At 38.2% G+C, this 14,510-nt stretch overlaps 2 protein-coding genes across 3 annotated transcripts in view; one reads left to right on the plus strand and one right to left on the minus strand.

The window, feature by feature from the left end:
• Nucleotides 1-9,370, minus strand: part of DNAAF6 (dynein axonemal assembly factor 6) — a 41,866-nt gene extending 32,496 nt beyond the window's left edge. Inside the window, exons 1-2 of the mRNA XM_067022874.1 lie at nt 9,073-9,370; nt 2,898-3,005 (exon numbers count right to left, since the gene is read on the minus strand). Coding sequence (XP_066878975.1) covers nt 2,898-3,002 — 105 coding nt within the window. The 5' untranslated portion in view covers nt 3,003-3,005; nt 9,073-9,370. The remainder of the gene's footprint in view (nt 1-2,897; nt 3,006-9,072) is intronic.
• Nucleotides 9,342-14,510, plus strand: part of NUP62CL (nucleoporin 62 C-terminal like) — an 85,690-nt gene continuing 80,521 nt past the window's right edge. For both annotated transcript variants that reach the window (XM_067022873.1, XM_059050293.2), the window contains exon 1: nt 9,342-9,590. The gene's annotated coding sequence lies outside the window, so the exon portion shown is untranslated. The remainder of the gene's footprint in view (nt 9,591-14,510) is intronic.

Raw genomic sequence — 14,510 nt, forward strand, 5'->3', positions numbered from 1 at the left:
CTCAACGGTTTCTGGGACAGTAGCTATTGCTTTGCAAAAGGTGCTTCAAAAGTGCTATGTCTGCTGTTAAGGTGTTACAGGCATTTTTATGTGAAAATCCCAGGAAATATTCTGTACATTTTTTTCTTTTAAATCACTAAAGTCATATAAACTTGCAGTGCTTTTCTTAAGTTATTAATCACCAGATTATTAATAATACTAATAGTCAATCAGGGTAAAGCATTTTTGGAACCTGAGGGCCTCTTGTTTTGTTGAGTGCTTCCTTCCTCAGCAAATTAAAATCCATAGAAATAAAAATGTGAACATTCCTGACAAAAATTGGTATGCTCTCCATGGACAGTGATGATTGGATCCGTATATCAGAACAGAGGAGGAGTTTCAGTTTATTAACTTAATGAAAATAAATGATTAAAAATAAAATTTTCAAGTGAAAAGATGGATCAGGATAATAAAAACATTAAAAACCATCTGGCAATTGTTTCTATAAGAATATCATTTCATCCTCTACCATGAATCTACATCCAATTATCTGAGCAATTTATCATTGCAATTCATGCCACTTTGCAATATGTAAGAGACTTAGAACATCCTTGTTACATTGTCTGTGCAGAGTGGTAAACCTTATTTCTCAAGGTCTTAAGATGCCCTTGTGAGACAACAGACATACTCTCTTCCCAATCTCCTATATTCTTAACAATTCTTGGTGGGGATAGTGTAAATAAACCAATGTGTATGCAACAGTTCTAAATGCTGTTTTCAGTGAGTGTATTTTCAAAAACACATCGCTCTTGTAATCATTCTACAGTTCCCAAGATTAATACATGTTAAAAAATGAAAAGCCATTTCTCTCCTGGAGAATTTAATAGTTCATTAGAAACATTAATTTTTCTCCCACTGTTCTGATACCCCAATTCTATATCCTCTAATGATATCTGTACTGTGGTGTCTGAATGACCAATTATCTCAAAATTGCTTATAACCCAGATATACAGAATCATACATTATTATAGTAATTTTCCTCTATATATTGTACAATTTGGTAAAATGATTCTAGTCTCTCTATTCTCATAAGCATTCATCTTTCCCCTGGAAACACCTGTAGATGCAAATAAACATCTCCATACATAAATGCCAAAGGAAACAGGCTTTGTAACCAGGGGAAATTCTTATCTCTGAATCTGTTCTAGTTACAAGTTCCACTTCCCTTTATTCCAGATCGCTGTTTCCCTGTATGACATACTTTTTTCTATGTGACATAACTTTAGCTTTTCTATACTTTTTCTATATGACATAACTTTACCTTTCCCAGGATTTATCATTCTATTTCAGCTAAGGTAGCAAAAACGAGTTGGCCTTCCCAAACTTATTGATATATTGCACTTAACTTTTTCTTCTGTGTCCTATTTGTTGTATATATTCAATGCTCTTACTAATGGCCTGCTTTTTCTTTCCTTCTTTGGCCTCCACTAAGAATTCTCCCTGACTAAAACTTCTTGGTTCCTAATCCTGGCTCCAAGCTGACTCAGTTCCCCTCCTCCACAAATTTTATTTCCATTGCATGTCTTATTTGATTCTGCCCTGTTCCACGTAACTTCTTCCTGGAGGGTGGAAGCTCAATCCAGTGTCAATCTGGTTGACACTGGATTGGCTGCCTATTTAGATTATACTACTTGTTTTTCCACACTATGACAAAAAAGAATTTGGGGAGGAGAAAATTGATATGTATGTTCATGGGAGATGGTTTATTCATGGTAAACTGGTCATGATAACAAAGAACATTAAAATAGTTTAAAGCAAATTGATATATTCTGCTATAGTACAAGACTTTTAAAAATAAATTTATTTATTTATTTATTTTTGGCTGCCTTGGGTCTTCATTGTTGTGCGATGGCTTTCCCTAGCTGCAGGGAGCGGGGGCTACTCTTCGTTGCAGTGCACAGGTTTCTCACTGCGGTGGCTTCTCTTGTTGCAGAGCACAGGCTCAGTAGTTGTGGCACGTGGGCTTAGTTGCTCTGCAGCATATGGGATCTTCCCGGACCAGGGCTCAAACCCCGGTCCCCTGCATTGACAGGCGGATTCCTAACCATTGTGCCACCAGGGAAGCACCTATAGTATGAAACTTCTGCCGTAAATTTTGTTTGCCTTCACACAGGCAGTCTGATAGCCAAAGTTTGCTAATATCTAAGGAGTAGGAGAATGGAGAGCAGGAGGTTACATGGAAGTATTTTGAGTATTCTGAGCATACTGGCAGTGGCTGTGGAATGGCCAAAGGTCAATTCATACAACTCTCCTACCCAAAATGAAGCCCATCTTGCTGCTGCAAGCCTCCCTGAGGTTCCCTGTCCTGACTCCAAATGCTATTCAACTAATTAGATTCCACAGATCTATCTGAGCATGTAGCCGGAAACCAATTTTAATAGGCTGAAGCTAGTTTGTCCCCTTATTTGGCTCAAAATATTTTCTGTTCTGCTTTCATGTGTAGACAAATTTTTAAAAATTAAGGGTTTGGGGGGCCTAATTAATACTGTCTAATTAAAATTATTTGTTTTATAGAAATATTGTCTAGGCTTAAAAATCCTAGCTACCACTCTTTGTAATGGTTGTCAAGCATTCTTTGGCCATAAATATAAATGACAAACATTTTGAAATGTGGCTATTGCTACCATAGTTACAGAACTATTTTCCTATTCAGTGTTCAGGTAGTTTAGAAAAAATATAATTATGTTTGCTAGAAATGTACTAGAGGTTATACTCTCATGCATAATCAGTCCTGCAACCTCCTGTGAATGTATTAGATGACAGAGCCCTGCTCCCACAGCAAGGTTGGAACAAGTTGTTCAAATACAGTTTCACAACTTAGTGTGATCAGAACTATTCATCTGTAAGTATACAACCACCTGTCCGGACTCAAAGTCATCCTCTTCCGGACAAAGCAGCTTAGAGAGAGCCTGCAGAGCTGAAACTGAGGAAATGGTTTCAATTTCCATATTTTCGGATTCCATATTCTGAGGAAGAAGATAATCAGAAAGAGGTATTTTAGTCTTCTATTTTATTTAAGACATGAAGATTTTTCTAAATTGTCATATCTCCCTTCTTTCCCTGGGTCACTCCATTATCTCTTATTCCTCCTTGAAAATCCTTGTAAACTCCTTCAAATATATGTATTTTGCTGACTCACAGACTTGGGGCAGAAAGTAAACGCAAGTATACAGCTTGCTTTATTAAAACTTCGTGCTCAATCTAACAAGCATTTCTTGAGCACCTACATAGTGGTTCTCAGATTTTACTGTGTTTAAGAGTCACTTGGGGAGTTAGTTAAAAATGCACATCCTTAAACTCTACCCCAAGAGAAAGGGTATGTCAGTGTCATGTAGAATGTACATTATTATTTGGAAACATACTTTTGTAGACTACCTTTTTATCTGTCTAATATATGCTGTCTAGCTTGTATATTCCTATTTAGTGAACTGAAAAGGATGTTTGTTGGGGGGAATGTCTCAAGGAACTTTACTCATTTCACACTTTTGCCTCAGGCAGGCTGGTATCTTCTGCTTTATTTAAAATTTTGATCAACCCTTGATGATGCCTTGCATTATATTGCTGTTTGAGACCTCTAGTGGGTTGGTTCATTAACTTTAGTGAAAGTTCACACAAAATAATTTTTTTCTGATTATAATAGTGATACTATATATGTCTGTTGCAGAAATTTTAGGGAATAATACATTAAAAGTAGAAATAATAGAATCACAGCTACTTGTAATCCTATCAACCAGACATCAGTCTTTTAGATAATCTCTACCGTTATATTTGGAGTAGGAATTCAGGATCTTTAAAAATCTTGGGAGTGTCAGACTTTAATGAATAACCTGAATAAAGACTGTAAAATTAGGCCTATTGTTAGTGATTTGGGCATAAATATAATAGGAATCTTTTCTACACTTCTGCTGATATTTTTTGAACATTATTTTATAAAATTAATTCACAGGAAGCTTTTCTTTAGTGCTTTTACTAAATGATCCACTAAAATTTTTGTGTTGTGCCTAGAACAGTAATACAAAGGAATTCTCAAAAGTGTGCTGGTACAATCACCTGTCAAAATCAATCTACATGTAAATGGCGTTTTACAAATCTTTTGTTTTACTATTATATTTTACCATTATTTTGACTTTCCTTTTTAAAAGGAAAACTGATCTGGATGCTTATCGGAGATGTCAAAGGTATGAAACAAATGTTAAATTGCCCTATAGATCTAGCACAGAGGCAAGTATATCATAGTGGTTAAGAGTAAGGGCTCTGGAGTCATGTTGCTTAGATTTGTATCTATCATTTACTTCCTAGCTCTGTGACTCTGGGCTACATCATTTAAACTAATAATGATGTAGAATAACTTAATGATAAAACTCATTACACTGACAACTCATTAAATTGGAAAAGGTGAAATAAGAGCTGATTAAAACAATCTTCTCTCACAGTATGGTCTGGTAGTCTGCTATGGAAATGAATAATTGACACATTAAATTAAACAAAGAGGCTTCTATTTATATTTTTAAAGTCCTAGATGATTATGTGTTCATTAAATATTTACTTAACATTAAAAGCAAAAAGTTTATTGAAACATTTTCTACCTTCGACAGTGAAAGGGAAAAATGGATCCAGATATCAGATGCAATGATATAAATGGTATTTTGAATTGAAATTGTACAATGAGGCTTTTAAAAAACAAATATAGCTGAAATTGTTTTACTATTCCAGCATTACCTACCTTACAATATTGTTGTGATGGCCGTATTATGCACCGTAGGTAAAAAGAGTTTGCTAAAATAAGAAAAACTTTATTAAAATATCATTATTATTTGGCACACAGTGCCAGCACCCACAGGTACATGATGATGAGGCTTGCTAGAGCTTCATGGTGGGCTGGTGAGAGGGGAAGAAACTGGAACCAGTAGAACTAACCCAGAAGAAGGGTATTCAGAAGTGCCAAATAGAGCATCTGAGTTAGCAATCAGAACTGCTATTCACACATGCTCATGGGCTTGGCAGTGACATGGCAGTGAGAGTTTCAGGACGTGAGCAGTGTTTCAGCAGAAAGGTTGAATAGCCATGGTTACAGGGAGGCCTATTTAGGTAAAGTAGGATCCTGGTCCATAGGTGGGGGTATAGGAGGCAGGATGGGGTTCTTGAGTATTATGGGGGAGTTGGTGGCTAGAGGGAGGTTCAGAATAAGGCAGGGCTCAACATCACAGCTAGAAAAGAGAAAAGGAAACAGGCACTCCATCAGAGGCTTTCTAATGTCCCAGTGGAGGTTATGAAGGAAGGTTGTGTGGTTCAGTAAGTACACTGGATACTGTATTTAGGAAAAGCAGATGAATTCTAAATCCCCATCAGCTGGGAAGTAGCTCTCGCCTGGTTCTCATTTGGTAAGAGGCAGGGCAGTGTGGGTAGTCGGAAGCTACACCTAGAGGCTGAGTGTCTTCAGTAACTGGAACTGGCATGTAGTCAGCAGTTGGTGAATATTGAATGAAGCATGACTAAATTCATACGAATGTTGATTTCAGAATAGTCACCTTGGAAGGTTATACATTGATGTAAATTATGCTATCAATGCTCAAAATATTTTGGAACTGCCTTCATATGTATCACCAAGAAAACAGGTATCACTATGGTATCACTCAGTGTGATTACACGTCAGATTTGTCTCCAAGTGATTTCTAGATATATCTAGATATCACATCTACTTTCAAAATATGAAGATTTGATACTTTGAGGATATTCAAAAGAATGTGCTGCAAGCCTCAAGGTGATTCTAAAAGAGTAGCTTCAAAAGTAATTTGAGCAATAACAACAGCATTAGAATAAGTGGATAGCCTCCCAAAGTGACTACTTTGAAGGGAATACCACTCCTTGGGATGTAAAACAAATCATTCACAATAATTTATAGTATGCTCTTTATATCTGAAGTATATTAGGAATCAGATTTTTTTTTTTGCAGTACGCGGGCCTCTCCCTGTTGTGGCCTCTCCCGTTGCGGAGCACAAGCTCCGGACGCGCAGGCTCAGTGGCCATGGCTCACGGGCCCAGCCGCTCCGCGGCACGTGGGATCTTCCCAGACCGGGGCACGAAGCCGTGTCCCCTGCATCGGCAGGCGGACTCTCAACCACTGCGCCACCAGAGAAGCCCAGGAATCAGACTTTTAAAATTCCAAATTATGCTGGCATACAATGGCATAGGTTCATACTTAGCTAAATTGGAGTAGAAATATCATAATAAAATTAGCACTCCAGCAAAAATAATTTTTACCATATCAACCATAATAATCATCTATAAACACAAAATAATAAATCACGACAAGTTTGTTGATATTGTATTTTGACAAACAAAAGAATCAGCAATACTTTGTAAGTAACTAATCAAAGAATTCAAAGTATCAAAAGAGAAAAACAATGATCTGAATTTTTAGAAAACTATATTCTAAATTCAATGGAAATGAAGATTCCACTAGCTTTTTTAGAAGTCTAACAAATTCAGAATAATTTGGTAAACTATTAAAAACTTATTAAAGTTCATTTGACAAGTAGATAACATCAGAAAAATTAAAGCAAGATGCCTTTTTATGAACTATGCAGTGTTATTTATTTGTAGGACTATCTTTTATTTGTAAATTTGATATAAAGTTCATCCTGAGCCTGACAATCAAGGTCCTTCAGGATTTAACCCCAACCTAATTTTCCACCCTTCCCTCCTATTATTCTCCTACCTGTAATCTGCATTCTGTTAAAAACTGAACTGCTAATTAAACATACCCTATAATCTCCTGCCGTTGTACTTTGGAATGTATTCTTCCTTTTGCTTAGACTACCCAGATAGTATAGTGTAGTGATTTAAAAAAAAAGAAAACTTCTGGAGCCACACTGACTAAAACTGTCATTGCCACTTAAATAGGCCAAGAATAAATTTAAGGCAAATTTAAGCAGGAACTTCATTTAAAAAAATATATTGCTAAATCTTCTATTTCAGATTTGGTTATTTAGAAAGTAAATTTTCTAGACCCTTTTTTTTCTCTCACTCTCTTTTGCTAGGCCAATTCCAGTGGCAGTTTTCTAGACAGTGCTTTTAATTTTTCCCACATCAACTTGCATCCTTAGGGCCTTCATAGGTGATTGGGGGATCTCTTTCAGTACTAGCCACAATGAGCTAAAGAGACAAATGCTTCAGAACCAGCTCTTTATCAAAACATTGGAGCCATTTAGGGACTAAACAAGCTCAACCAGGATGACTCCAGATTCACGGCACCGAAACAATAATATCAATAACCCGAGATTAAGTCAGACTCTAGTTGAGAGGGCTGGGGTCTCAGCAGGAATGGCTCTTCGACCTGAACTAATTGGAGAGAAGTCTAGGTTAAGTTAGTGAAAATTCTGAATTACACACTATTCAAAAAGAAATGACATTTTATTAATTCAAGTTTATATAGCAAATAAAATCAGGGTAATAAAGAATCACCAAATAGTATCATTTGGGAACTTGGTTAATAGGTAAACACATATCCCTATGTAGAGTACTGACTGTTTATAGCTGAATGATTTCAAAGTATTAAAAATTCATTTACTCTCTTAAATAAAATTGGCATTTCTTCTGCAACTTTATGTATGTAGTACCTTATTTAACAATTCCTGTATTAAAATTCTTCTGAAAACACAAAAGTAAACATCATCTATGCCTATGTCTGAGTTAAATTATAATATACTGGTTGGTTTTTTCTTACATTTTTTGACAACTATACACATCAGTGATTCCCTGCCTATTAAAACTAATTCATTTTGACTTGTTTTTAACAATACCAAGAATAATTTCCTTTTTTAGGTCTCTAACTTTCACTGCTATCAAATGTACCAAGTCATAAGTAACTATGGGGACTTAACAAGAGTTTTTGTTACAAATTTAAAATATATTTAATGGAAGATGATTTTTGAAAGTACCTGGAATATTTCATAAACCTAAATGTCAAGAGATGAGCCTCTTGATTTAATATTTCCTCTACCCATTATTCTTTTTTTTAGCCAAACTTAATACACTTGCCAACAATTTTTTTGTTTCTGTCTCATTCCCATACTCCACCTCTATCTAAAAAGGAGTTGAGACAGCTCATTTTCCTTCAGGGCTTGGAAATTTTCTCCCCAAGTCAACAGGCCTGTTTTCTTCATTTCTTCAGGAAATAGTTTCTGTTCTGAATCCCTGTCACAACAAGAAGCTCTTAGGAGAAGCGACCCCTACCTCTCTGCTCAAACTCTGTACTCTCCCCTTACTCAGATTTTATTGTTTGTCACAGTCCCTTAACTTTTGACGGGTACAGTCCAACGAGATATAACACTTACTCTCCCAGTCATCCCTTGGTGAGTAGCAGGTTTGGTAGGGACAAGTAGGCTTTTGCACACCACGCTCCAGCCCCCCAAGTGCGGTCTGACTGCTTCTCACTCCTCAACGGATCTGACCAACTGCAGTTGCCACAGCGTTCACATTCCCGCACACAGGGCATTGTCCATGAAGTACGGGCCATTTTTTCCAGTCCGAACAGCATTATACCCCCTAAAAAATATATCCCAACCAAGGCAACCTGGTCCAAGATAAATCACGCCTGTACATATAAAACAGAAGATAACAGTGGCTACTTCAACTTGGAGCACCCAGATCTACCTACAAGGAAATAATAGTTTTCACTCTCAAATTAGCGTTACAACCGTAAGTGTATGTAAGTGTTCAGAGAAAAACGTCGGGAAGGCTTCGCATGTTCATTTTGGCCTTCTGACATTCCATCCGCATCCATCCCTTGTCTGGTAAAACTGCCCCATCTCACTCACATCCTGATAGACTGAGTTTTGTTAAAGCTGAACCTGCTTCTAGAGCGTCTAGGGCAGGGGGATTTAGGGAACGGGTCTGTTCTATCGGCAACTTGTGGCTTTTTTTTGGGTATCTCTCACAGCCGTAAGTATCTAGAGTTCTCCCTAATTTCTCTGATAGCTAAGGCATCTGAGAACCCCTTCTTTTCCCCTCCTAAGGTTCGGGTTTCCTCACCTGGGTCGGTTTTTGGGTGGCTTTCTAGGATCCAAAAATACGCTGCGGAGAGCTCTGCGTCCCTCTGTTGCCTGGGTAACAACTTTGTTTCCGATCGCCCCCACCCCCCACCTCCGGGTTCCCGCTTGACTTCCCTGGCCAATCATAGAAGAGTGTCCTTTGAAACCTCACGAGAAGCAACCAATCCGAGCGCGTGCCAGTTGGGGTCAATGGCCACCCTTTCCAGTTAACTAGGTCGACCCCCTTTAAGCCTGGGTCTCAGCATCGCTCCAGCGGAGAAGCGCCCACAGCGCAGGCTGGCTCTTTTCGGCCGCAGAAGTTCCGGGTCAGCCTCTCAGGCCGCTCAGCAGTTTCATCTGCCTTCGCTCTTACTTCGCCGCCACCAGAGTAACAGCTACCACCGGTTTTCGTTTGTTCAGGAAATCAACCTGCTCCCTCACTGTTACTTTTTTCCTGCACGTGGATTCTAGATCGGACGGGTAGTTGTCCAGCAGATCCGGAACAGCGTGGGCGGAAAGGTAGGCTCGGTGGCCGGGGGATTTGAGGAGGTTTTGTGGCGGCTCCACACGCGCTCCTCACGCCCCCTTTCCGCGCTCTGACAGAGACACGTGTTGTGGTTCCATCCCGGCTCAGCGTTTGTGTGTGTGTTTGTGTCTATGTGTGTGTGTAGGGTGGGATCGCGCTTTATTTCCTCTGCTGTGGGCAAGCCTTCTGGATCCGGAGCCCCAGGGGGAGCACCCCTACGGCTGCCACGCGGCTCCAGCGAGGCACCGGCCGGAGCTACGCGTCGTTCCCACTCACAGGAACGTTGCCGGACCCGGTGCCGAGCTTTTCCCGCTTTGGAGTGCAGAAACGCTGGAGCGGCGCCAGTTAGGTCTGCTTGGCAATCGGAGTGTTTGCACTTGGCCTAGAGGTACAGTTGTGACCCTAGTTTCTCAGGAATTCCGTGGTTTGGTTTTAAACAAAAGGGAAACAGAATAGATGGCTTAATAAATATTTGGAGTATTCAAAACTGATTAGCTGTGTTCGATAGTGGGCCCCTTCATGTAGTATTTGAGTGTCGTAAGCAAGGAGAGGTAGGATGGCTTTAATGGATGGTTACTTTTGGTTATCCAGGAGCTGGAATTCGGTTATGAATTAACTAAATTGCTTTCCTTCTTTCTGCTATCCGGTGAAGGGGATAGTGAAGCTTGAGTAATTTGTCTATTCTACTTGTTATTACCACAGTAAACAACAACAAAATGGAGGTAGAATATTTAAGTTATTGGCTAAAGTTTTGGCTTTTTAGCCAAATTACCTAGCGTAATTCCCCTTATTACTGTAGGTGATCAGAGTTTAAGCGTCTTAAATTTTATTTCTCTCGGATACTTGCGGAACTTAAGTTATGTATGCTATGCTGTCTCTTGCTTCTTGATTGCTTTTTTCTTTCTATTCCGCCTCATTGTGCATTAGCCTAAGCCCGTAATGCCTAGCTAGTGCTTTTCGGACCTTTTTGCTGTGACTCACAGTAAGAAATTTTGTGTTGTGACCCAGTACTTATACGCGATATATAACTGACAGAAACAGTACTTAATTACGTGCTTTTACTCTGATGCTTTCCATTATACTTTTTAAAATGTGGACCACAACCCACTAACGAATTGTCATTCACGGTTTGAAAAAGATCTGGTCTTAGATCTTTGGTTTTCAAACTTTTGTGTGTTTAGGAATCTCTTAGGATGTTTGTTACAAATACAGATTTCCCTGGCTTACTCCAGGAACTGGTTCAGTCGGTCTGTGATGGGGCCCGGGTAGGTGCTATAAGGTGCTGGGCACAGTGCCAGATGCACAAATATTTAATAAATAATAGTTTTCTGCTTGGAAAACAAACGCTATTTATGTTCAGGGATATAATTACCTCTTCAAGGTTTGGCCTGCCCCTGCAAGGTTGAATCTCCCTGATAAGGGCTGTTTTCTCCAGGGCTGGGGAGGTAGGAAGTTTGGAGATCCGTCCTGGGTCTGAGATGAATCTTCAGGCACTTGACTTACATAGAGAATTCTGTAAATACAGAAACTTAAGGGTTGAGGAACACAAAGGTTAGAGAGGTTCAGTGACTTACCCAGGGTCACGTTGTCAGTGAGTGGATCTCAGAGATAAAGATCACTTGATTAGGTTTAATATTCTCATCCATCCTGCCCTAATAGCAGATCAGACCTAGAGGCAGATGTTGAAACAGGAAAAGAGCTTCCCTGGCTTGCTTAGCCCAGAAGCAGAGGCAACAGAATTTCTCGCTTTTGACTGCTAGTTTGATCTTAAACTAATGAAACTTGAGAGATCTAAAAGATAAAAAATACAACTAAAAGTTTCTCTGGGTTATAGGTGTGAAAAAGGGATATATATAAACTGTTTTAAAACACTAGTTAAATAATTTATTAAACCAGCATTAAAAGAAATTAAATATGAAAAATTTCCCTCAATTCTGCTACCAAAATATAACTGATATTTCTATTTCTTTTCTATTTTAACCAAATCTTAATTCATGTTTATACAATGTTTTGTTCCTTTTATTTAATATGGTTCTGGGAATTTTTCCTATGTTCTTGATAGTCCTCATGTTTTTCATTTTTTTTTTTTTTTTTTTTTTTTTTTGTGATATGCGGGCCTCTCACTGTTGTGGCCTCTCCCGTTGCGAAGCACAGGCTCCGGACGTGCAGGCTCAGCGGCCATGGCTCACGGGCCCAGCCGCTCCACGGCATGTGGGATCTTCCCGGACCAGGGCACGAACCCGTGTCTCCTGCATCGGCAGGCGGATTCTCAACCACTGCGCCACCAGGGAAGCCCACGTTTTTCATTATTAATAACAGCTTAATATTGCATAAACTGAGATGGCCATAATGTACTCAGCCTAAATAAACAAGCAACAGAAGATTTATTTCCGATTATTCCATGTTATCTATAACACTGTAAAGTTTGGCTATTTAAAATCATTTATATAACTTACCTTCCATGCCCTCAAGAGGAATCCTAACAAGAAGGCCAGGAATCTGGACCTGAGCTGTGAATTTTTGCCCCCTTGGATGTATGGATTTGCCCCTCTAGGTTTCTCTGTGCTGGAGTAGCAGTCATCAACCACAATATGAGTTAGGTTGAATGTATTTTTTTAACTAATAAATATGGACATTTTCAAAAGGATATACTTTTAAAAATATATGAATCATAGCATATTCAAGCAGATTCAAGTGCCATAATAACACTCATGGTGATTAGCTTTCTTTTTGAATATCTTTTCCAAAGATTATATGAGTATGTATTCATTTGTAATTTAAATTTTTTATAAAGGAAGCAATTAAGTTGACTGGGAGAATAAAAGCTATAATTGGTCTGTATTAGCACATTCCCCCTTTTCAAAGCACACAGGTTGTCTTATTTTCTGTCATTCTAAAACATTAACTAGCCCCTCTTTTTAAAATTATAAAATATTTCAGACAGAAAATTACAGAGACTATTCTACACCATCATCCATGTACCCACCAAAGATTTAACAGTTGTTAACCTTTTGCCATATTTTCATTAGATATTGTTTTTTTAAAGAACTAAAACATTACACTAAAACTAAACATAAAACTAAAACACTACCTCTTTGTGCCCCTTTGCAATCTCATTTCCTTCCCAATCCCAGAGATATTTGTTCTTCTGAAGTTGTTAAATATTTTTCCTGTGTTTTTAAGTGCACTCAAACATAGGTGGCCATAAATGATTTGTAATATATTGTTTTGTACATCCTTTGACATTTTCATAAATGTTATGCTGTACTTACTCTTCTGCAACTTTTGGGGGGTCAACATTGTTTTTGAGATTTGTCTATACTGATAAATGTAGATAAAGTTAGTTATTTTAGGGGGGATAAACTGGGAGATTGGGATTGACATATACACACTACTATATATAAAGATAACTAATAAGAACCTACTGTATAGCACAGGGAGCTCTATTCAGTGCTCTGTAATGACTTGTATGGGAATGGAGTCTGGAAGAGAGTGAATATATGTATATGTATGTCTGATTCACTTTCCTGTACAGCAGAGATTAACACAACATTGTAAATCAACTATACCCCAATGAAAAAATTAATTTAAAAAATTTAAAAAATGAAATAACATATATATAACTCAAATAAATACTAAAATGTGAAGTGATTTTTATTTTTTACACAGTTTCAGTAACACAGAAATATTCAAAAATGCTACCTTGCCATTTAATATGTACAGTTTTCATAGGTTTCTCCCAGTAGACTTATTGCACAATCCATGAATAAAGCTTAGGAGTAACAAAACCTAAATTAACAAAAGAAAAAAAAGTTGCTTGTATTGCTGTAAAGTAGCCCTCATATAAATATGCCACTTAAAAATATCTCCATTCCACTATTGTTGTTGGACATTTAGGTTGTTTCAAGTATACAAATATTCATATAAATAATACCACTAAAAGAGGTACCTAAAATAGGCAAATTCATAGACACAGAAAGTAAAATAGTAGAGGGGCTGGGGGATTGGGCAAATGGGAAGTTATTGTTCAATGGGTACAGAGTTTCTGTTTGTGGTGATGAAAAAGTTTTGTAAATATTGAATAGATAGTGGTGATGGTTAAACAATGTTGTGAATGTACTCAATGCCACTGAATTGTACACTTAAAAATGGTTAAAATGGTAAATTTTACATTCTATTTTACCACACACACAAATTACAAACATAAGAATTATGCTTATTTTTCAAAGGCATACTTTGAAAAATATATTTGATGACTAGTTTTTTTGTGGAGTAAAGCCCTGAGAAAAGTGAGATTTATTTTAAAAAATAAACTTGAATTAAGTTATATTAGTGAGATCTATTTTTCCTTGTAAAATGATATTTTTTGAAATATTTAAATGACTACTATTACTGCATGCTTGTATAAGATTTTTATGACTACTAGTATGCTTCAGAAGTTTCCAGCTTTTCATTTTTTATTTTTTGCTCTTTTTCTCCAAGGTTTTGAGGGAGGATTCTTCTGAAAGTGAGTAGGGGTTGAGGCTGTACTTTGCATTTAAATGCCATTCCTCTTTCATTTCTTTTTTTCTTTCTTTTTTTTTTTTGTGGTACGTGGGCCTCTCACTGTTGTGGCCTCTCCCGTTGCGGAGCACAGGCTCCGGACGCGCAGGCTCAGCGGCCATGGCTCACGGGCCCAGCCGCTTCGTGGCATGTGGGATCTTCCGGGACCGGGGCACGAACCCGTGTCCCCTGCATTGGGAGGCGGACTCTCAACCACTGCGCCACCAGGGAAGCCCCTCTTTCATTTCTTAGACTAGTTCTCTCCAGTGATGTACTCTCTTCTTTCTCCTCTCCCCTCTCCTAATCCTGTTCTTTCACCGCTGCCCTTTTGGGTCCCTCTGCTTCCTTTCCATTTAGCCAAGCCTTCGCTT

This window comes from Kogia breviceps, chromosome X, assembly GCF_026419965.1.
Source record: "Kogia breviceps isolate mKogBre1 chromosome X, mKogBre1 haplotype 1, whole genome shotgun sequence".
Taxonomy (NCBI): Eukaryota; Metazoa; Chordata; class Mammalia; order Artiodactyla; family Physeteridae; genus Kogia; species Kogia breviceps.